General features: G+C 46.4%; 1 protein-coding gene across 1 annotated transcript in view; it reads left to right on the top strand.

The window, feature by feature from the left end:
• The window catches only part of TM9SF4 (transmembrane 9 superfamily member 4), a 56598-nt gene that overhangs the window by 24069 nt on the left and 12848 nt on the right, over positions 1-19681 (top strand). The window contains exons 3-10 of the mRNA XM_060031070.1: positions 4215-4314; positions 9064-9232; positions 9332-9461; positions 10707-10830; positions 12293-12411; positions 12514-12625; positions 13953-14023; positions 18412-18544. Coding sequence (XP_059887053.1) covers positions 4215-4314; positions 9064-9232; positions 9332-9461; positions 10707-10830; positions 12293-12411; positions 12514-12625; positions 13953-14023; positions 18412-18544 — 958 coding nt within the window. The remainder of the gene's footprint in view (positions 1-4214; positions 4315-9063; positions 9233-9331; positions 9462-10706; positions 10831-12292; positions 12412-12513; positions 12626-13952; positions 14024-18411; positions 18545-19681) is intronic.

The raw sequence follows: 19681 nt of genomic DNA, 5'->3' as shown, positions 1-19681 counted from the left end.
TTTCTCTGCGTAACTCATATCATCTATGTATACGCATGATTATTATGGCCTTTTTTTTCAATTTTAGCTTCTGCCAGGATTCTCCAGTTCAGTATTTCCAAACGGTGCACTGCATATCTGAGTGGTGGTATATGAGATGATTTTAAGTGGCTGACACGTATGTTTTATTTTAATAGCTGTTTTCTTTTAATTATACTAGAAAATATAGCCATTACTTCAACTCATGATTCCATGGCTGTCATTGTTGGGTTTCCATTTTTAATAGTGTTAAAATGTTTGCTTCTTTTTTTTTTTTCTTTTTTTTTTTTGCGGTACACGGGCCTCTCACTCTTGTGGCCTCTCCCGTTGTGGAGCACACGCTCCGGACGCGCAGGCTCAGCGGCCATGGCTCACGGGCCCAGCCGCTCCGCAGCATGTGGGATCTTCCCGGACCGGGGCACGAACCCGCGTCCCCTGCATCGGTAGGCGGACTCTCAACCACTGCGCCACCAGGGAAGCCCAAAATGTTTGCTTCTTAAATAAAGGTATTTACCTAAAAATGAATCATATCCAAGAAAATAGCAGAATAAATGGTAAGTAGATAGAGCAAGTTGGTACATGAGTGATTCGGATTTGAAAGCATTGTCCTAAATCAGAGTCCAGAAGAACAGCCAGCTGGGCCACCTCACCTTGTCAGCCTAGATGCCCACCTGTGGGCCAGTCACCTGTGACAGGGTTATGGGAGAGTCCTTTAAAATGTGGTTGATCGGGGCAGTGGGCAGGCTGGCACCTTGGCTAATGTCTCGGACTCTTGGTGGCATTTTCAGAGCCCTAAACACGGCTGAGGGTTGGTGGTGCATCTTCTTGGATCTCATTTCCCAGGAAACAAACTCTAAGGTGGAGATTTGGTGCAAGAGATTTATTGACTAGGCGCCCAGTCCTGGAAGCAGGACTGGGCAGAGGGAGATATTAAGCTGTGATAAACAGAGTCCTATGGAAGGCTCTGGAACTGGAGTGGCCAGCTGCAGAGTTCTCCCACATTGAGGCGAGAGGACTGGCCACCGGACAAGGGGTGTGACCTTGTTCCAGAGCTCCCAGCTATAGGGACTCCTCTCTACCATCACCCAAATATAACCACTCTTAATACTTTGGGTTATTTTTCTTAGTCTTTTTTTTCTGTGCAGTGTTTACAGTGTAGGGTACTCGGCATTCTCACACTTCCGTAAACCCCCAGCTTCTTGACTACCACATTGGTCCCCCATAGGCAAAATAACGTAGAGTTGAAGTTTTTAAGTAGTCCTTCAAATCCTTAGTGATTCTGTACAAAGGTCTAGCAAAACTTATAAAGCAATGAAAATAAATTCTGCTCCTAAAATGTACATTTCTTGTTGATGGGAACCACATCTTTACTGGTCTGTGCAAAAGCAAAGCAGTGAGATTGTGTGAAAATAAAGTTTTTATCCTGTCCTAAGCATCACAGTGTTCAAAAGGGGGAACAGAAGCCCAGAAAATCACAAAGGGCCATCCACCTGACATGCTGTCATGTACATATGCCTTTGTTTGCCACCACATTTTGGGCATTTGCAAAATTATAAATTGCTACATGTCATGCTTATTTGGGGCATTAGATGCAAGCAACTTTTCATTATCCAGGGGGAGTTAACCAGTTTAGAGGGTAAAAATATAATACATTTGTGGAAAAACGAAAACTACCACGAATCAAGTTCTACAAGGGCTGGGATATTATCTTTCTCGGTTACTGCTGTGTCACCAGCTCCTAGTACATAGCCTGGCAGGGTGGATAAATACATATGATCAATGACTATTAGAAAGTGTCTCCATTTAGAACCATGTAGTAGTAACAAGCAAATGCACCATTCCATGTGTTGCATTACTGTGAGCATCCCTCTTCCTTAGAAGTCAGACTTGTAACTTTCGGGAACAATAATTAAAGTCACCTTTATTGAGGATTATTTACATGCCGGGCATTATGCATGGCTTAGCTCAAGATGCCCCCTAAGAGCCCTCTGAGGCAGATACTGTATGTTTTAGAGATTTACTGAACATTTTACAGTTACGGAAACTGAGGCCCGAGGAAGTGAACCTGCTTGTCCAAGGTCACATTGTGAGGGAGACATAGGGTTAGTTCAGAGCCCGGCTCTTAACCGCCGCGGTACCCTTCCTCCCAGTGCCTCTGCCAGAAGCCCCCACCAGAGCAAAGCTTGTGGCATGGGGAGGACAGGGTGGCTCTGGCTTCAGTCCTGCCAAGCTGGGCATGTGAGAACTACACCTTGGGTGGGAAGGGAGAGGGCGGGAGGGGACATAAAGGTGAGACTCAGTTTCTTTGTAATGTGGCTTCTTTTTTGATTGTCCAGAAGGAGAGAATGCTAAGAAACACAGAATAACAGGCTGTTATAACAGATAATAACTTTTTGGTCATTTCGCCTCAAGCAGTTCATGAAATGCTTAATAGAGGTCCCCCGTCCTTCAATTCAACATCTAAAAAGCTCTGAAACTTAGAGTTTTTCTAAACTCATTGTAGGCGAGACCTGACCTGAACTGTTTATTAACTTTATTTTTCCCACTTAGTATGAATATTTTTGCATTTCCTTGTCATTGAATGTGGGGTACTGCTCCAGACCCAGCTGGGGGGTGTTATAAAACCCATGGTTTTATAATATACCACATTGCTCTTTTAAAATTGGAAAAATTTTTAAATTAAATTAAATTAATTTATAAATTAATGTAATAATGTAATGTAATGTAATAATTATTAATGTAATAATGCCGAGTATACTAAAGATGAGTGGGTACCAGAGAGGATTACTGAAACAGTCATTAAATTAAATTAAATTTTAAATCTTTTAAAATTAAATTAAAAATCCTAATTCCAAAGCAAGAATTTTAAGTAAGGATTGTGGATCTGGATTCTAAAAACTATTTATACTTTCAGATGGTGTATGAGGAATGGTTAATAGTTTTTAAATAGCAAAGATAATTTTAGTTGCATTTAAGTTAAAATTTGGGACTTCCCTGGCCGTCCAGTGGTTAAGACTTCGCCTTCAAATGCAGGGGGTTGTGGGTTCAATCCCTGGTCGGGGAGCTAAGATCCCATATGCCTCGCAGCCAGAAAACCAAAACAAACCAGAAGCAATATTGTAACAATAGCAATAAGGACTTTAAAAATGGTCCACATCAAAAAAAACTTTAAAATAATTAATTGATTAATTAATTTTTTTTTTTTTGCAACATTTTGACTGGTTCTATTTTATCCATGTTTTGGGGAGTTGTCTGTGGCTGTCACTGTTTCCAGAGCTGCGTTCTGTGTGCTTGCATCACTTCCTAAATGTTCTTCTTCATGGTCTTCTTAAACTTCATCTTTAATGGTTGCATAATATTTAATTGAACGAATATATTGTGGTTTATTGGCCAATTTCCCATTACGGAGCTTTTAGCTGTTTTTCCATTTTTTTCTCTTTTTTCATTGTGCAAACATTTATCGAGCACCTACTATGTACCTAGATCTCTAGGCACGGTGGTTACATAGGTAAGCAAGACGCATATGGTCCTTGCCCTCATGGAGTTTAATCTTAAATTCTAGTAGGGGAGGCTGATTTCTCTGGAAAAAGAAAACAAAAACATAAAATAATTACATTTTATCAGACATGCTACAAAGATAACTAGAAGTGTTGAAATACAGAAGATGAGGGAATTCCTTTGATAAGATGATAAGGAAAGGACTCGAAGGTGAGGGGATTTAAGCTGAGACCAAATGTGAGAAGGAGTCAGAGAGTCGGGCAGAGAGGAGCAGGTTCAAAGCCTGAAGCAGGAGAGCGCTGGTCAGGCTCAAGGAACTAGAGGCAGAAGACCACTGTGGTTAGGAATGAGGAGTGAGCTCTTTGTTCCTGAAGTTTTTTCCCTTATTTGGAGTTATTTCCTTAGGAAAGATACCCAGAAGTGAAATTATAGGGTCAAAGGATGTCAGCATGTTAAGGACTCTGAGTATATATTGGATTTGGTTGTGATTTTAAACAAAATCTATAATGTAATCTAAAACTAGTGAACTGTGAAATAATTGTATTGTATAGTATACCAGAGTTGTGTCTGCTGCGGTTAGTTTGCTTAGTAGGTAATAATGCCGAGTATACTAAAGATGAGTGGGTACCAGGGAGGATTACTGAAACAGTCATCTTGATTTCTGGGTTGAAGAATAATGGCCTCCCTTCTTCCACTAGGCTGTGAAGCTCACCAGCTCTCGCACCCAGCTGCCTTATGAATACTACTCACTGCCCTTCTGCCAGCCCAGCAAAATAACCTACAAGGCAGAGAATCTGGGTAAGTTCTTCTCTCACACTGCTGTCACGCTATCCCAAAGAGGAACCCGGATCTCTTCATAATGTTAATAGCAGTTAACCCTTATATAGCACCTACCGTGTGCTGGACACCATTCTACATAGTTTATATACAGATTAGCTTATTTAATCCTCATAACATCCCGAAGGAGGTAGTTGTGGTGTTGATTCCCATTTTACAGGGTAAGTGATTTGCCTCTGGTTATACTGTTAATTAATGGCTAAACTGGGCTTGGAATCCATGTAGTCAGGCTTCAGAGCTGGAGCCCTTGGCTACTGCTCCGACTGGCTCTCCTTGATTTCTAGATAGCCCCTTCTGTTTCTTGTGGCTTCTGTAACCTGCTCTGCTTTTAATTAAAAGAATGGGTGATTATCTCTGGCCCTAATGGAATCAGGGACATCACCATAGTTCTTGCTAAGCTGTGCAGGCCTTGCCTCAAATAATGTGGGAAGCACCCAGTGCAGTGTCTGGCATATGTGTTCATAAATAGCAGCCATTTTATTTTAATTCAAATAATTCTTCATTTGGTGGAATTTCAGGCTGAAAGGAAAAGGCATTTGGTGGCCTCTATTGAGGACATGGTTATTAGTACTTACTCTGCCATCTCAGTGTTAAGTCCTGGAGATAAAAACTTAGAACTATGCCCTCCCTGACTTCAAGGAACTTAAGAGACTTTCCTGTTCTCTTATAGCTTAGGGAGGGGAAAGGAGAGAACTGGCTCTTGAGCAGTCCCCTGAAAGGGCTGCCTTCTCCATCAGGGCTACCCATGGCTCAGATGTTTCCAGAACCCCTAGCCAACAGGTGTACCTACTGCCAGGTATTGGATGTCCCAGACCAGCTGGGGCAGGCCTCGACCAAAAGCAGGCAGCACCGCCAGTCCCGAAGTCTCGCCTTGTACAGTTGGACGGAGGTCGGTCTCGGGGCCTGGGCTGCTCTTGCTGCCTGCCGCTTTCCCTTCTTTTCTCTCCACACCATGCCGTGCTCCGGCCACCTTGCCGCTGCTGGGAAGCCTGACCTGCTGTGTCCTCCAGACCCCTCACAGCAGCTCCTCCCTCCCCCTGTGAGCTGGTGCGGATTCATCTACAGCCCAAGGCTGAGCACTTGGGCACACCTCAGTGTGATACTGCGTGACCTTAACCTCCGTGAAGCTGGGGAATGTTCCTGCCTCGTAGAAATGGAAATTTCCATGTACAGAAGTTATCCTGCCACACTGTATCTCATTCCAGCTTTGTGTAGTGCCTCCCTCTGTGGCCTAGGGGCTCTTTGAGCAGCGGGATCATGTCTTCCATGTGTCTCTCTCTGCCACTTCTGACCCAGTGTCTGACACATAGTTGTCATTCAGTAAAAGTTTTTGTCCTCCCTGAGTGGAGCAGAAACAGCCTTGATTGAATGCCTTTTGGGTCGCAAGCCTTGTACTCTACGTCCTCATCATCATCACTGTTAATACTTAAAGGGCTCTAACAGTGAGCCAGGCATTGTTCTAAGCACGTCTGTGCTTACCTTAGTTAATTCTCACAACAGCCCTCTGAGGTAGCTACTCTTACTATCCCCTTATCACAGATAACAGAAGCGAGGCACAGGAGGTGAAGTCACTTGCTACAGGTCACTCGCCGAGTTGGTGGCAGAGCCCAGGAACTCTGGCTTCAGGGTCCATAGCCTTAAGCAGTACACTCTGCGCACTGTCTTACTTGGTTCCGACTGTAACTCAGCAAAGCCAGGTATGATGGCCCCCATGCCATAGTAGAGGGCACAGCAGCTTCAGAGGTTTGAAAAACTTGCTTGTGGTCACATGGTCAATGGGTAGAGAAATTGAGATCTTAACCCAGGTTTTTTAACTCTAAAAACAGAATTCTTTCTGTTGTCCAGACTGCCTTTTCCAGAAAGGTTCGTTTGGGCTGTCCAAGGGCTGTGCTCCCGATTATCATGTTGGTGGAGATTCATATCGTGGCGGGGGGGTGGGGGCATGTCTGCGGCAGCTGTACTGGAGTATGACATCAGACTCGTTTAGAGGGTCCACTCAGCGTGTTGCTCGTCTAGTGTGGCTGGCTGTGTGCTCCCAGCTTTAAAAATTAAAATGAATACTTCTGTATTAGAACTGAGCTGTTCCAGGCCAGTGTGTCCTCTTTCTTGGTTTAAATGTATCAATAATTTCTAAATATCAAGAAGTGATACCCACCTTACTTGATCTTCAGCCCTGTTCCTCTCTCTGTATGTTCTTCCTTTCCTCAAGTGAATTCCCTATTGACCTTCCTGAAAAGAAGTGAGTGGTAAGGCGTGGTGTAGAGGAAAGAGCCCAGGGGCTTAGCACTACCACAGTCACTGTCATAGGCTAGTCACTATCTGGGTCTGGTTCTCAGCATTGTCATATGTAAAATGGCAGAGGATGACCCAGATCATTTCAGCAGTGGACCATGCAGATATCTCATTGGTGTTCTTGGCCTCCCACTGGCCAGTCCCTCCCTGGGTTTTGCAGACTCACCTGCATAACTAGCCTTCTAAAAGAGGGGGAAAGCAGGGGAGAGGTGTAGAGACCTTCATCCAGGCGCCTTTTCACCCTCCCCCCCTCCTGAGCGGCCTCATCCACTCTTGTCAGAGTGCTACTTTGCACAGCTGAGTGGTTCTCCCCACTGTGGTAAAGCTAGTGGCCCTGCCACTTACCATCTGTATCCCAACAACTCACAGCTTCTATCTATAGCCCTGACCTTTCCTCTGACCCTCAGACTTGGATATCTGACTGCCTGCTTGACATAGCCACTTGACATATGCAAACTGAAAAAATGCCTTCAGTCTAAATTTGCTGTTTTTCCCATTTTACCCCCAACTGGAACTTGGTTGTAGAAGCCCCATAGTCTTCCTGATATGCACCGCTCCTCACTCACCCTTTGTCAGCCAGCACCAGCCCCCCTAGATTTCACCTCCTCAGTAGCTCCTGAGTCTGTGTACTTGTTTCCGCCCTCACTATACCCTCTAATCCAGCCACCATCACCGCCCACTTGCATAGCTGACTGCCATCGCCCCCGGCCAGTTCCGTGCATCTTCGATATTTTCTTCACAAAACAGCCAGAGTGATCTGTAACCAGAATTGGATAATGTCTTCTGCCGCCCCTGTTAGAAACCCTTTATTGGTTTTTGTGGCTCTCTCGATAGAGATCAAACTTCCCGTTGGCCCACAGGCCCCCTGAAGTCCAGCTCTAGCCCGTCTCTCCAGCGTGCCTCAAGTCACCCTTGCCATGTGCACTGCAGCCGCACAGGCCTCTTACATTTACCGCGTCATCCCCCTGCCTTCCCCCCGCCCCCCAACCAGGCAGGGGGCCTTTGTGCGTGCTGTTCCCTTCTGTCTAGAATAGTCTTCCCCTATCTCTTTGCCTAGTTAAGGCTCTCTTCCTTTAGAGCTCACTTCAAGCATTACTTCCTCAGAGAAGCTGTCCTAGACCTACTCCCCCACACCTAGAGCAAGTTCCTCGTATTGTACTATACCTTCTCGTTATCCTGATTAATCAGTCTGTCTTCCCACTAGACCATAAGCTCCGTATGTCTGTTCAACATTATTTCTTCAGAGCCCAGCACATAACCAATATCTAGTGGATGTTTGGGAAGGAATGAATGAATGAACGAATGAATGACTAGGCCAAGAGTCCCACATCAAGCGGGTCCACACTGGTAGGCAGCTGTTAGACCAGGCGTATGTGGGCATTAGTGCCGCCTGTGGGCTTTGGTAGGTCTCCTTCAGCTTGCCCCAGTTCCACCTCATCCCAGTAGAAGTGTTAGAACGGCTCAGAAGGAAAGCACCATTGGGTTTAGTTGACAGGCCCTGACTGCTCGGTGCCTGCTCTTGGAACGTCTGGCAGCAGGTTTCTCTGAGGCAGTAGGCATGCAAGGGGTGTGCCAGTTTGTTAAGTTAAAAAGATGTTTTGGCTGAAAATCTCAGGTGCTGGATTTTACCCTACCTCCCTTCCTCCCTGAACCAGGATCTGAAGATGCAGAAATAAAGAGGAAACATTATCTGCCCTTAAAGAGCTCATAATGAGGTATGAGGGCAGAAACTTAACCTATCAACATATTGTGCAAAGTCACATCACTGACATATGAAAAGGTGCAGAAGTGATGCTGGTAATAAAAATAGTGTTTGTTGTCTTCCCACTCTATGCCTGGTACTTTATTTCTCACTGTAACCCTGTGAGATGCGTACTATTATCCCCATTTTACAGATGAGGAAATTGAGGCTCATTGAGCTTAAGGTACTTACCAAGACTGCTAAGCTAGTCAGTGGCAGAGCCAGGGTTCAGTAGCCCTCTCTTCACCACTGTACGATGCTGCCTCTGTGCAGAGGGCAATCCGAGGAGGGAGTCACAAACTCAGTCCTAAGGCGGTCAGGAAGGGCTTCCCGGAGAGTGGAATAGAAGCTGAGCTTGAAGGGTGAGGAAGAGTTTCCCAGGAACACGGGGCAGGGAATGGCACTCCAGGCAAAGGAAACGACATGTGGCCCAGAGGCACGGAATGACGTGGCATGTTTGATGTGCTCTGAAGAGTCTGGTGGTGCTAGAGCACAAAGGGAGAGGAGGGACAACAGGGGGGCGTCAGGTGGGCAAGCCTGGCCTGAACAGGCAGGGTAATGCATTGAGTGCCAGGCTGCAGGACTGCTGAAGGCCCTGCAGGTGGGCCCTGTGTCTCTGCTGACCTCAGCAACCTCAGGGCTGAAGCTCTGAGCTCCATCTGTCTCTCTTATGGCAGGAGAGGTGCTGAGAGGGGACCGGATTGTCAACACCCCTTTCCAGGTTCTCATGAACAGTGAAAAGAAGTGTGAGGTTCTGTGCAGCCAGTCCAACAAGCCAGTGACCCTGACCGTGGAACAGAGCCGGCTCGTGGCCGAGCGGATCTCAGAGGACTACTATGTCCACCTGTGAGTTGTCCTCTGCTCCCTGCCAGCCTCGAGTTCCCATAGGGGAGGGCACTGAGGGAGAGGCGATCTGAGGGACTGAGCGGGGCCTTGGGTTTCCAGCATTGCAGACAACCTGCCCGTGGCCACCCGACTGGAACTCTACTCCAACCGCGACGGCGATGACAAGAAGAAGGAGAAGGACGTGCAGTTTGAACACGGCTACCGGCTCGGCTTCACGGATGTCAACAAGGTAGAGTGTCTTGATGTGCTCAGAGGGCTGGGGGAGCCACTCCCCAAAGTCACGAGCACTTGGGGCCACAGAGGAGGGGGAAACATGTAGCTCTAGGCTTAGGAAAGGTGGGGATGGCCAAGACAAGTTCCCCCGGGTGCCCCTGGCCATGGCCTGTCAGATGTCTGAGTGCTGTGGGCCCGGCTCTGGCAGATGCTACACAGGAGGTGGAAGGCACAGTGCCTAAAAACTCAGATTCCACATAAATATATGATTATATGGATTATAAGATTAACCACCGCCCCCCCCCCCCCCCGCAAAAAAAAAAAAGGAAGTCTGGAACTTCATCAGTATGTAAGAGAGAGAGCTCAGCAGTGGTCAAGAGCATGCAGGTTCCCTGGGTTTTGAATCCTGCCGTCACCACTTACTAGTTGGTGAGTGACCTTAAGCCTACCTCTCTCACCTCTCTAAGCCTTGGGTCCCTTATCTGTAAAATGTATGTTGCAGCCATGCCTGCCTTTGGGGCTGTCACGCAGAGTAAGTCAGATAATCTGTGTAAGCACTTTACAGCACAGCCACTGAGAAATATGCTAATGGCATTGATTGTAACAGTGATTCTCTTACATTTGTCATTTTCTAAACTGAACACATATTACTTAGGGAATAAAGAACAAAAGCATTTCTTTTGAGGCACAGTCCCTGTCCTCCAGGGGCTTTTTTCATAACTGGGAAGAGAACTGACAGTGTAAGATCCTGGATCTTAAGTCCCAATCCTGACCGTGCCAGTGCTTTGACGGTCAGGGCCAGAAGAGTTCAGAGGGAGCTAATGTGCAGGCAGGTTGTCACGGAGGAGGTGGGCCTTGAAAAATAGGTAGGCTTGAGCTGAGTGAAGTTGGGACAGCATTCTAGTTAAGTGAATGCCGTGAACAGAGTTCAGGGTGGGGACTGTTCACGGGGCAGGGAGGGACCCAGGGAGACCAGGCGAACTAACATGTCTGGGAGGGTGACGGCAGCTGGGTATGTTAGGGTGACAGAAGGCCTTGAATACCAGCCTAAGGGGTCTGAACTTGTACCTAGTAAGCCCCAGAGAGCCCTGGAGGGTTCATGAGTAGCGGGTTGCTATAAGAGCAGTGTTTTTGGAACACTGGTACAGTTGGGTCTGCTAGATGAGGGAAGGGACCTAATACCTGGCTGGTCACCCTGTGTGATTTTTCTGGTGGTTTCTTGGCTCCTAGCTATTTTGTTCTCTTTGTTGCGCTGTTTTAGATCTACCTGCACAATCACCTCTCGTTCATCCTTTACTACCACCGGGAGGACCTGGAAGAGGACCAGGAGCACACATACCGCGTCGTCCGCTTCGAGGTGATTCCCCAGAGCATCAGGCTGGAGGGTGAGTGGGGAGGTGTGACCAGAGGGGCAGGGCTGGACGGGCCTGGGCTTCACACCCAGGGTCTTTGCACCCTTGATTCCTGAAATGGCTGATAGGCCCCAGTGTGGCATGTGGGCCCAGCCAAGGTAGAGTCACTACATTCCCATTAGAGAAGGTGGGGGGCAATGGGAGAGCTGACATGGTGTCTCCTGGCCTGGCACAGCACCTTACCAGCCACCCCGGGAGGTAATGTGCTGATTATGATAGGAACCAGAGGCTCAGAGAGGTCAGTGACTTGGCCAAGACCAAACAGCAGTTTGGGGCTTTGCTGGGCCATCACAAGAAGCAGCCAGCTCAAGAGCAAAGGGATGAAGCACAAGGGGCAGGGGTACCGACGGAGCTGCTGGGCAGCAGCTTTCAGTGTTTCCGCTCCTCTGTGTGAGTGATTGGCCCCGGGTCAACAGCTGTGCAGGAATTTGAGCGCCCAGGCGCAGCCCTGTGGGCCTGACGGGATCTGGTCGGCCTCACCTTGCCTGGCAGCGCTAGCTCGCCACAGGGCGACTTCCATTTCGCATGCCTGGCCTTTTGTCCACAGTGGTGGTGAGTTTCTGGAGCTTTTTTAAGCTGTGGAACCTCATAGTCAAACAAAGTCATACGCAGAAGTCTTATGTAAAACATAGACCCTGCCCTTCCGGGGCATCATACTGCCTCCCCTCCCGTCTGTGTCATGGTTACAGCTTGACATTTACTGTGTGCGTGTTTGACAGCAGCTGCTCCCCCACTGGCCCTTCGAAGTTAGAGACCCTGTCTCCTTTTCTCACCACTTTCTCTCCAGCACAGTACCTGGCACATAGTAGGTGCTTATTTATTGTATGTTGGTTGAATGAATGGACAGACAGCAGGATGAACAAATGTGTAAATGAAGGAAGGAAGCATCGGAGTGATTGAATTACTAAAGTGCCAGGACTCTGGGGACTAAATGAGTGAGCGAACGTATGAGAGAGTGAGTCAGTGTTGTTTTTGCCTGTTGAATGGGACTGATTGAATGAGCAAATGAATGTTTGAATTGATTGTAGGAAGAATTCGTTTGACTAAATAGGGACTCAGACCCCTTCCCACATACACCTCTCTGCAGCCCCTAAGGCCCTTTGGAAAGTCAGGGCTCTGGGAAGCACAGTTTTTTGTTTCTTTTTTGTTTTTGTTTTTTCATCTTTATTAGATTATAATTGCTTTAAAATGCTGTGTTCATTTCTGCTGTACAACAAAGTGAATCAGCTCTATATATACCTATATCCCCTCCCTCTTGGGGCTCCCTCCCACCCTCCCCACCCCACCCAAGGGAGCACAGTTTTAAAGCTCTAGTTGCCAGCTGTTCTCCCAGCCACTGCTCCGCAGCACGCTGCCTCTGAGGGCACCCGCAGAACAGACCCTGGGTAGTGGCACCAGCCCTTGCAGGAACAGACTGAGTCTCTGTCTCTCACAGACCTCAAAACAGACGAGAAGAGCTCATGCACCCTGCCTGAGGGTACCAACTCCTCGCCCCAAGAAATTGACCCCACCAAGGCGAATCAGCTGTACTTCACCTACTCTGTGCACTGGGAGGTGAGAAGGGGCTGGAGCCCACGGCAGGGGAGGAGGGCTCTGGTCCAAGCAGCAGTTATCAAGGTGGAGGCCTGACTCTCAAGTGCTTCCTCCCACCACCAGGAGAGTGACATCAAATGGGCCTCTCGCTGGGACACTTACCTGACCATGAGTGATGTACAGATCCACTGGTTTTCTATCATTAACTCCGTCGTGGTGGTCTTCTTCCTGTCAGGTGAGAGAGCTATGGGTTGGAGGGTGGAGAGGACAGGGGGTGAGGGATGAGGGGCTGAGGTGTCACATCACTCCCAGGAGACTTCTAGGGTGTTCTTGGAGCCAAGCATAGGTCAAAAACAGACATTAGGGCTCTGTGCAAGGCATTAGTACACAGAGGTGAACAAGATTCACCCTCTACTCCGGAGAGCTCCCTAGGGGAAGGCTGCGCCGCCTCTTCACGCACACCTTCACTGACTCATTCAACAGTGTTTCGGCATTGCTCATCCTGTTCGGGCCCCATGCCGCGTGCTGGATATGGTGTCGAGCAAGCCCAACCCAGTCTCTGCCCTCACGGTCTGTATTCTGGTGGCAGGAGAGAGACAGAAAAGCACAGAAGTAGTAGGGTTCCAGATAGTGCTAAGTGCTGTGAAGCATATGCATGGCTGTCGAGGAGAGGGTGACGGCTGCTTTAGAGAAGACCTCTCTGAATGAGGAGCCACCATTCAGAGGCCTAGGGAAAGACGGTTCCAGCAAGGGTCACGGCCCTGCAGTGAGACAGGCTTGGTGAGAAGCCAGATGGCAAGAGGGCATTGAGCAGGGTGAGGGTGGTTGTCAGAGGTAGAATGAAACTGATCGTTTCAGTATCAGGAGAAGTAAAGATAATGCTGTCTTTATTAAACATTTACCCAGGGGCCAGCTGCTGTGCTAATGAACACTTAAGTGCATCCCCATCCTCGCAGCCCCGTGAGCTAAGCCAAAAAGTGTTAAGTTAGCTCAAGGTCCTACAACCACTACGCTGTGCTGCCTAGATAGGTAAACAGGGTGCTGTGCAAGTACAAACGGGGGTGCCTCTGAGCTGTTTGGGGTGTTGAGAAGAGAAGATGTTTTGAAGTGTGAGTAGGAGTCAGGACAGAGTGGGGCATTCGGGTAAAGGGAACAGCCTGGGTTACAGGCACGCAGGTGAGAGAGAGATGGGGCTGTGACCTGGTAACTAAAAGCAACAAATAACCAGAGGCAAGTGAGAGGCGAGCCTGGGAGGAGGTGAGGCTGGAGAGGCTGGAAGGACCAAGCCCTGGAGGAGCTGGGATGCTGTTCTCCCTGGAATACAAGCGGTGTCCTGTGACTGCCTCCGCCCATCCCAGCAGCTCATTCTTCCCCTCTTGGGGGGTGACCCTCTGTTTCCCCTGCCCTGTAGCTGGGGTGGAGCTAGGCCCAGGAGAGAACCTGAGGCGGCTGCATAGCCAGTTCCCACTAGAGGAAGCCACGTGTGCCCGGAGGGCAAGCAGCACAGAAGACTCAGATGGCCGTGCTGACACTCCTCTTCTTCCCGCCCCTGTTTGTTTCAGGCATCCTGAGTATGATTATCATTCGGACCCTCCGGAAGGACATCGCCAACTATAATAAGGAGGATGACATTGTACGAGGTCATGGCTGGGGAGGGATGGACTTGCAGAGGGAGGGCAGTCTAGCAGTGGGGCTCTGGGCCTACCAGACCAGGACGCGCACATGCACGCACGTGCCTGTGTGTGTGTGTGTGTGTGTGTGTGTGTGTGTGTGTGTGTGTGTGTTATCATTCATAGCGTAAACCAAATATTGAAAAGGAAAACAAAATGTTTAATGACCCAAAGTGATGGGGATAAGGCTTTCTAATTTCTAAGCGTAAAAACAATGGAAGAAATCACAGAAAGAAAACTGGATTAATTTTACCTTAATCCTGCATGTTAAGATATGTAAACAACAGAAAAGTGAAATGGCAAAACAATATATGCAACAAATTTTTTAAAAGATGATAGTTAAAAGAACTGGTATAAAATCTCTAAAAAAAAAAACCACTAAAATCCCTAATGTGATAATGAACAAAAAATTTACAGACAAGGAACCATACATGGCCAGTAAACATGTGAAAAACTGTTTTTACCTCAGGGATAAGCCCCCAACGTGCAGTGTCCAACAGTCATGAGAAGACAGTTTTGGACCTTCAAATTAGCACAGATTCGTACACATAGTACTAATTGCCGGCAGGGTTAATGTGAGATAAGCACCTTTTCATGCCACCCGTGCAAGTGTAAACTAGGAGATTTCTGAAAAGTTATTAATTGGCAGCACATATCATGAACTGCCAAATAGTTAACTTGTTTGTTTGTTTTGTTTTTAACATGTGGCTGCACTTTTAACTGTTGGTGCGGCCTGTGGGATCTTAGTTCCTCAACCAAGTATCGAACCCGCACCCCCTGCAGTGGAAGCAGAGTCTTAACCACTGGACCACCGGGGAAGTCCTAGTTAACTTGTTTTGATACACTATCTTCTAGAATTTTCCTAAGGAAAGCATTAAAACCACAAAAATTTGGTCTAAAAAAAGAAAATTTGGTCTAGAAATATTTATTGCAGCCTTTCTTATCATTTAAATAAACTGGAAATTGCCTGATATTCCATAATAATGGATTGGTTATATTATGGTACAGCCATACAATGAAAAATTGTACAAACATTAAAATAGTAATTGTAGAGAGTGTTTATTGACATAAGGAAATGCTCATGATCATACATCAGCTTAAAATAACAAAGTATTGTTACACAGTAAATACAGTATTTTATTGTTAAAAATTATATATACATATGCACATGTACATACATAAAGGACTGAAGGAAATATGTCAAAACAGCGGTATTATTAAGTATATAAATCATTTTCTCTGTCTTTCTGATTTATTTTTTAATCTATGAATGTTTATGAGTTTTATATTTTTTGTTCAGTCTTTCTGGATTTTTAAAAAATTGTCTACAATACTCATTTACTACTTTTTGTTCATTTGAATATCATGCCATATATCAAAAAAATTTTTTTACTTATTACACAAGTAAGAGCACATACAGACATACCTCAGAGATATTGCGGGCTCAGTTCCAGACCATCACAATAAAGTGATTATCACAGTAAAGGGAGTCAAACAAATTTTTTGGTTTCCCAGTGCATATAAAACTTATGCTTATACTATACTGCAGTCTATTAAGTGTGCAGTAGCAGTATGTCTAAAAAAATACCTTAATTTAAAAATACTTTAGTGCTAAAAATGCTAACCATCATCTGAGCCTTCAGCAAGTCCTAATCTTTTTGCTGGTGGAGCGTCTCACCTCAGTGTCGATGCTGCTGACTGATCAGGGTGTTGGTTGCTGTAGGTTGGGGTGGCTGTGGCGATTTCTTAAAATAAGACAGCAGTGAAATTTGCCAAATCAATTGACTCTTCCTTTCATGGACAATTTCTCTGTAAACATGCAATGCTGTTTGATAGCATTTTACCCACAGCAGAATTTCTTTCAAAATTGGAGTCAGTCCTCTCAAACCCTGCCTCTGCTTTATCAACCAAGTTTACGTAATACTCTAAATCCTATGTTTTCATTTCAACTATCTTCACAAATCTTCACCAGGAGCAGATTCCATCTCAAGAAACCACTTTCTTTGCCTATCTGTAAGAAATAACTCCTTATCCGTTGAAGTTTTATCATGAGATGGCAGCAATTCAGTCCCATCTTTAGGCTCCACTTCTTTTTTTTTTTTTTTTTTTTTTTTTGCGTTACGCGGGCCTCTCACTGCTGCGGCCTCTCCCGCTGCAGAGCACAGGCTCCGGACGCGCAGGCCCAGCGGCCATGGCTTATGGGCCCAGCCTCTCCGCGGCACGTGGGATTCTCCTGGACCGGGGCACGAACCCGCGTCCCCTGCATCGGCAGGCGGACTCCCAGCCACTGCGCCACCAGGGAAGCCCTAGGCTCCACTTCTAATTCTAGTTCTCTTGCTGTTTCCACTGCATCTGCAATTACTTCTTCTTCTGAGGTCTTGAACCCCACAATTCCATCCATGAGGGTTGGAATCAGCTTCTTCAAAACTCCTATTAATGTTGATATTTTGACCTCTTCCTATGAATCACGAATGTTCTTAATGGCATCTAGAATGGTGAATCTTTTCCAGAAGGTTTTCAGTTTACTTTGCCCAGATGCATCAGAGGAATCACACTCTATGGCAGCTAGAGCTTTATGAAATGTATTTCTTAAATAATAAGACTGCAAAGTCAAAATGACTCCTTGATCCATGGGCTGCAGGATGGATGTTGTGTTAGCAAGCATGAAAATAACAGTAATCTCATTGTACATCTCCAGCAGAACTCTTGGATGACCAGGCGCATTGTCAATGAGCAGTGATATTTTGAAAGGAATCTTTCTGAGCAGTAGGTCTCAACAGCGGATTTAAAGTATTCAGTAAATCATATTGTAAACAGATGTGCTATCATCCAGGCTTGTTGCCCCATTTCTAGAGCACAGGCAGAGTAGATTTAGCATAATTCTTTAGGGCCCCAGGATTTTCGGAGTGGTAAATGAGCATCGGCTTCAACTTAAAATCACCAGCTGCATTAGCCTCTAATGAGAGTCAGCCTGTCCTTTGAAGCTTTGAAGCCAAGCATTGACTTCTCCTCTCTAGCTATGGAAGTCCTAGATGGCATCTTCTTCCAATCGAAGGCTGTTTCGTCTACATGGAATATCTGATGTTTAGCGTAGCCACCTTCTACATCAGCACTTGCTGCTTTACATTGCACTTTTATGTTATGGAGATGGGATTCTCTCCTTAAACCTTATGAACCAACCTCTCCTAGCTTCAGACTTTTCTTCTGCCGCTTCCTCACCTCTCTCAGCCTTCATAGAATTGAAGAGGCTTAGGCCTTCTCTGGATGAGGCTTTGGCTTAAGGGAATGTTGTGGCTGGTTTGATCTTCTATCCAGACCACTCAGACTTTCTCCATAACAGCAATAAAGCTGTTTTGCTTTCTTATCATTCCTGTATTCACTGGAGTAGCACTTCTAATTTCTTTCAAGAACTTTTCTTTTGCATTCACAACTTGGCTAATTATTTGGTGAAAGAGTTCTAGTTTTCAGGAATCTCAGCCTTTGACACGTGTTCCTTGCTAAGCTTAATCATTTCTAGCTTTTGATTTAACGTGAGAGACAGGCAACTCTTCCTTTCACTTACACACTTAGAGGCATAGGGTTATTAATTGGCCTGATTTCAATATTGTTATGTCTCAGGGAATAGGGAGGCTGGAGGAGAGGGAGAGAGATGGGGGAACAACTGGTTGGTGGAGCAATCAGAACATGTTTACTGATGAAGTTTGCCATCTTATATGGGCACAGGTCACGGCACCCCAAAACAATTGCAGTAGTAAAGTCAAAGATCACTGATAACAGAACACTATAACAGATATAATGAAAAATTTTGAAATGTTGTGAGAATTACTAAAATGTGACTCAGAGACACAAAATGAGGAAATGCTATTGGAAAAATGGCGCCAATAGACTTGCTTGATGCAGGTTGCCACAGACCTTCAATTTGTAAAAAATACAGTATCTGCGAAGTGCTGTAAAATGAAGCACAATAAAATAAGGTGTGCCTATATTACTTTTATAATCAGTTAAAAAAATAATAACTTGCTTCTAAAGACACCACTCAAAAACTATCACAGTTAACATTTTAGTGTACTGGTTTACATTATTTTTCCATGCATTTGGTTTGTGGAATGTGGGGAGGAGATTTTCCTTTTGTATAGCTGTAAGCCCATGTTTGTGCCCTCCTTTTTCCGTGTGACAGTTCTCTGGGATATACGTTCTCATGTCACTTATACTCCTGTGTCAGAGTGGAGCTGGTTGACACCTGAGGGACCCTCAGCCCTGGTCAAGGATGTGGGTCCTTGGGGGTGGTCCCTGCAGGAGCTGCCTTCTCCAGAGCCCAAGAAGAGCCTCGCTTTCTGGCCCTTTGCTGCAGGAAGACACGATGGAGGAGTCCGGGTGGAAGCTAGTGCATGGTGACGTCTTCAGGCCCCCCCAGTACCCCATGATCCTCAGCTCCCTGCTGGGCTCGGGCATTCAGCTCTTCTGCATGATCCTCATTGTCATCTGTGAGTAAGCCCGGCAGGGGTGGAGGTGGGCTGGGGGTTTGGGGAGGGTGAGCTGTGCTCACCAGCGCAGCACAGGCCTGAGTCTGAGAAAAGGGTGGGCTTCCCTTCCTGGGGCAGGGGGGCATGTCAACATCTCTGGGCCAGACAGAGCCGTCCATCCCAGCAAGAGGGCTGGTCCTCTCAGCCACAGGCCCTGGTGATTTGCTCCTCCTCAGATCTTGCCAGCACCATCGATAGCCCCCGACATCCACACCACCAATGAAGCCATATATCAGCACTCTGAGGTTGGCCTCCTTTTGCAGCCAGGCATTAAGTGACTTACCCATTTCAGCACCAGGATTAGGACTGGAATCAGGTCTTTTTTCTCAGAAAACACCCCCAAAAATGAATATATAGTAGTTACAGGCAGTTCTGAAATCAATCTGCCTAAATTTTTTTTTTAACCATTTTAACTTTTTTTTTTGCTGACATATAACACTGTATTAGTTTAAGGTATACAAAATAATGATTTGATATTATATGTATATATTGCAAAATGATTACCATAGTGAGTTTAGTTAATATCCATCACCTCGCATAGTTACAATTTTTTTTTCTTGTGATGAGAACTTTCAAAATCTAATCTCTTAGCAACTTATCTGCCTAAATTTCTGTCTCAGCCTCATGCTTCCAAGCTTTGTGACCTTGGACAAGTCATTTAACTTCTGTGAGCCTCTCATTTAACCTCGTGAGCCACAGTTTCCTCATCTAAGGAATGTGGGAACTAACCGCCTCAGAGGGCTGATGAGGTAGATTCAGTGAGCTGGCATTCGTAATGCTCTCAGCTCAGTGCCTGGTTGGTTGCAAGTGCTCTGTGGGCTGGCCATTACCATTAAGATGCATGGGGCTTCCCTGGTAGTACAGTGGTTAAGAATACGCCTGCCAATGCAGGGGACACGGGTTCAAGCCCTGGTCCGGGAAATTCCCACATGCCGCGGAGCAACTAAGCCCACACGCCACAGCTACTGAGCCTGCACTCTAGAGCCCTCGAGCCACAACTGCTGAAGCTCGCGCATCTAGAGCCCGTGCTGCGCAACAAGAGAAGCCACCGCAATGAGAAGCCCGAGCACTGCAATGAAGAGTAGCCCCCACTCACTG

Source organism: Delphinus delphis, chromosome 15 (genome assembly GCF_949987515.2).
Source record: "Delphinus delphis chromosome 15, mDelDel1.2, whole genome shotgun sequence".
Taxonomy (NCBI): Eukaryota; Metazoa; Chordata; class Mammalia; order Artiodactyla; family Delphinidae; genus Delphinus; species Delphinus delphis.
Note: the sequence above shows the minus strand (reverse complement) of the source record. Positions and strands in the feature narration are given on the sequence as shown.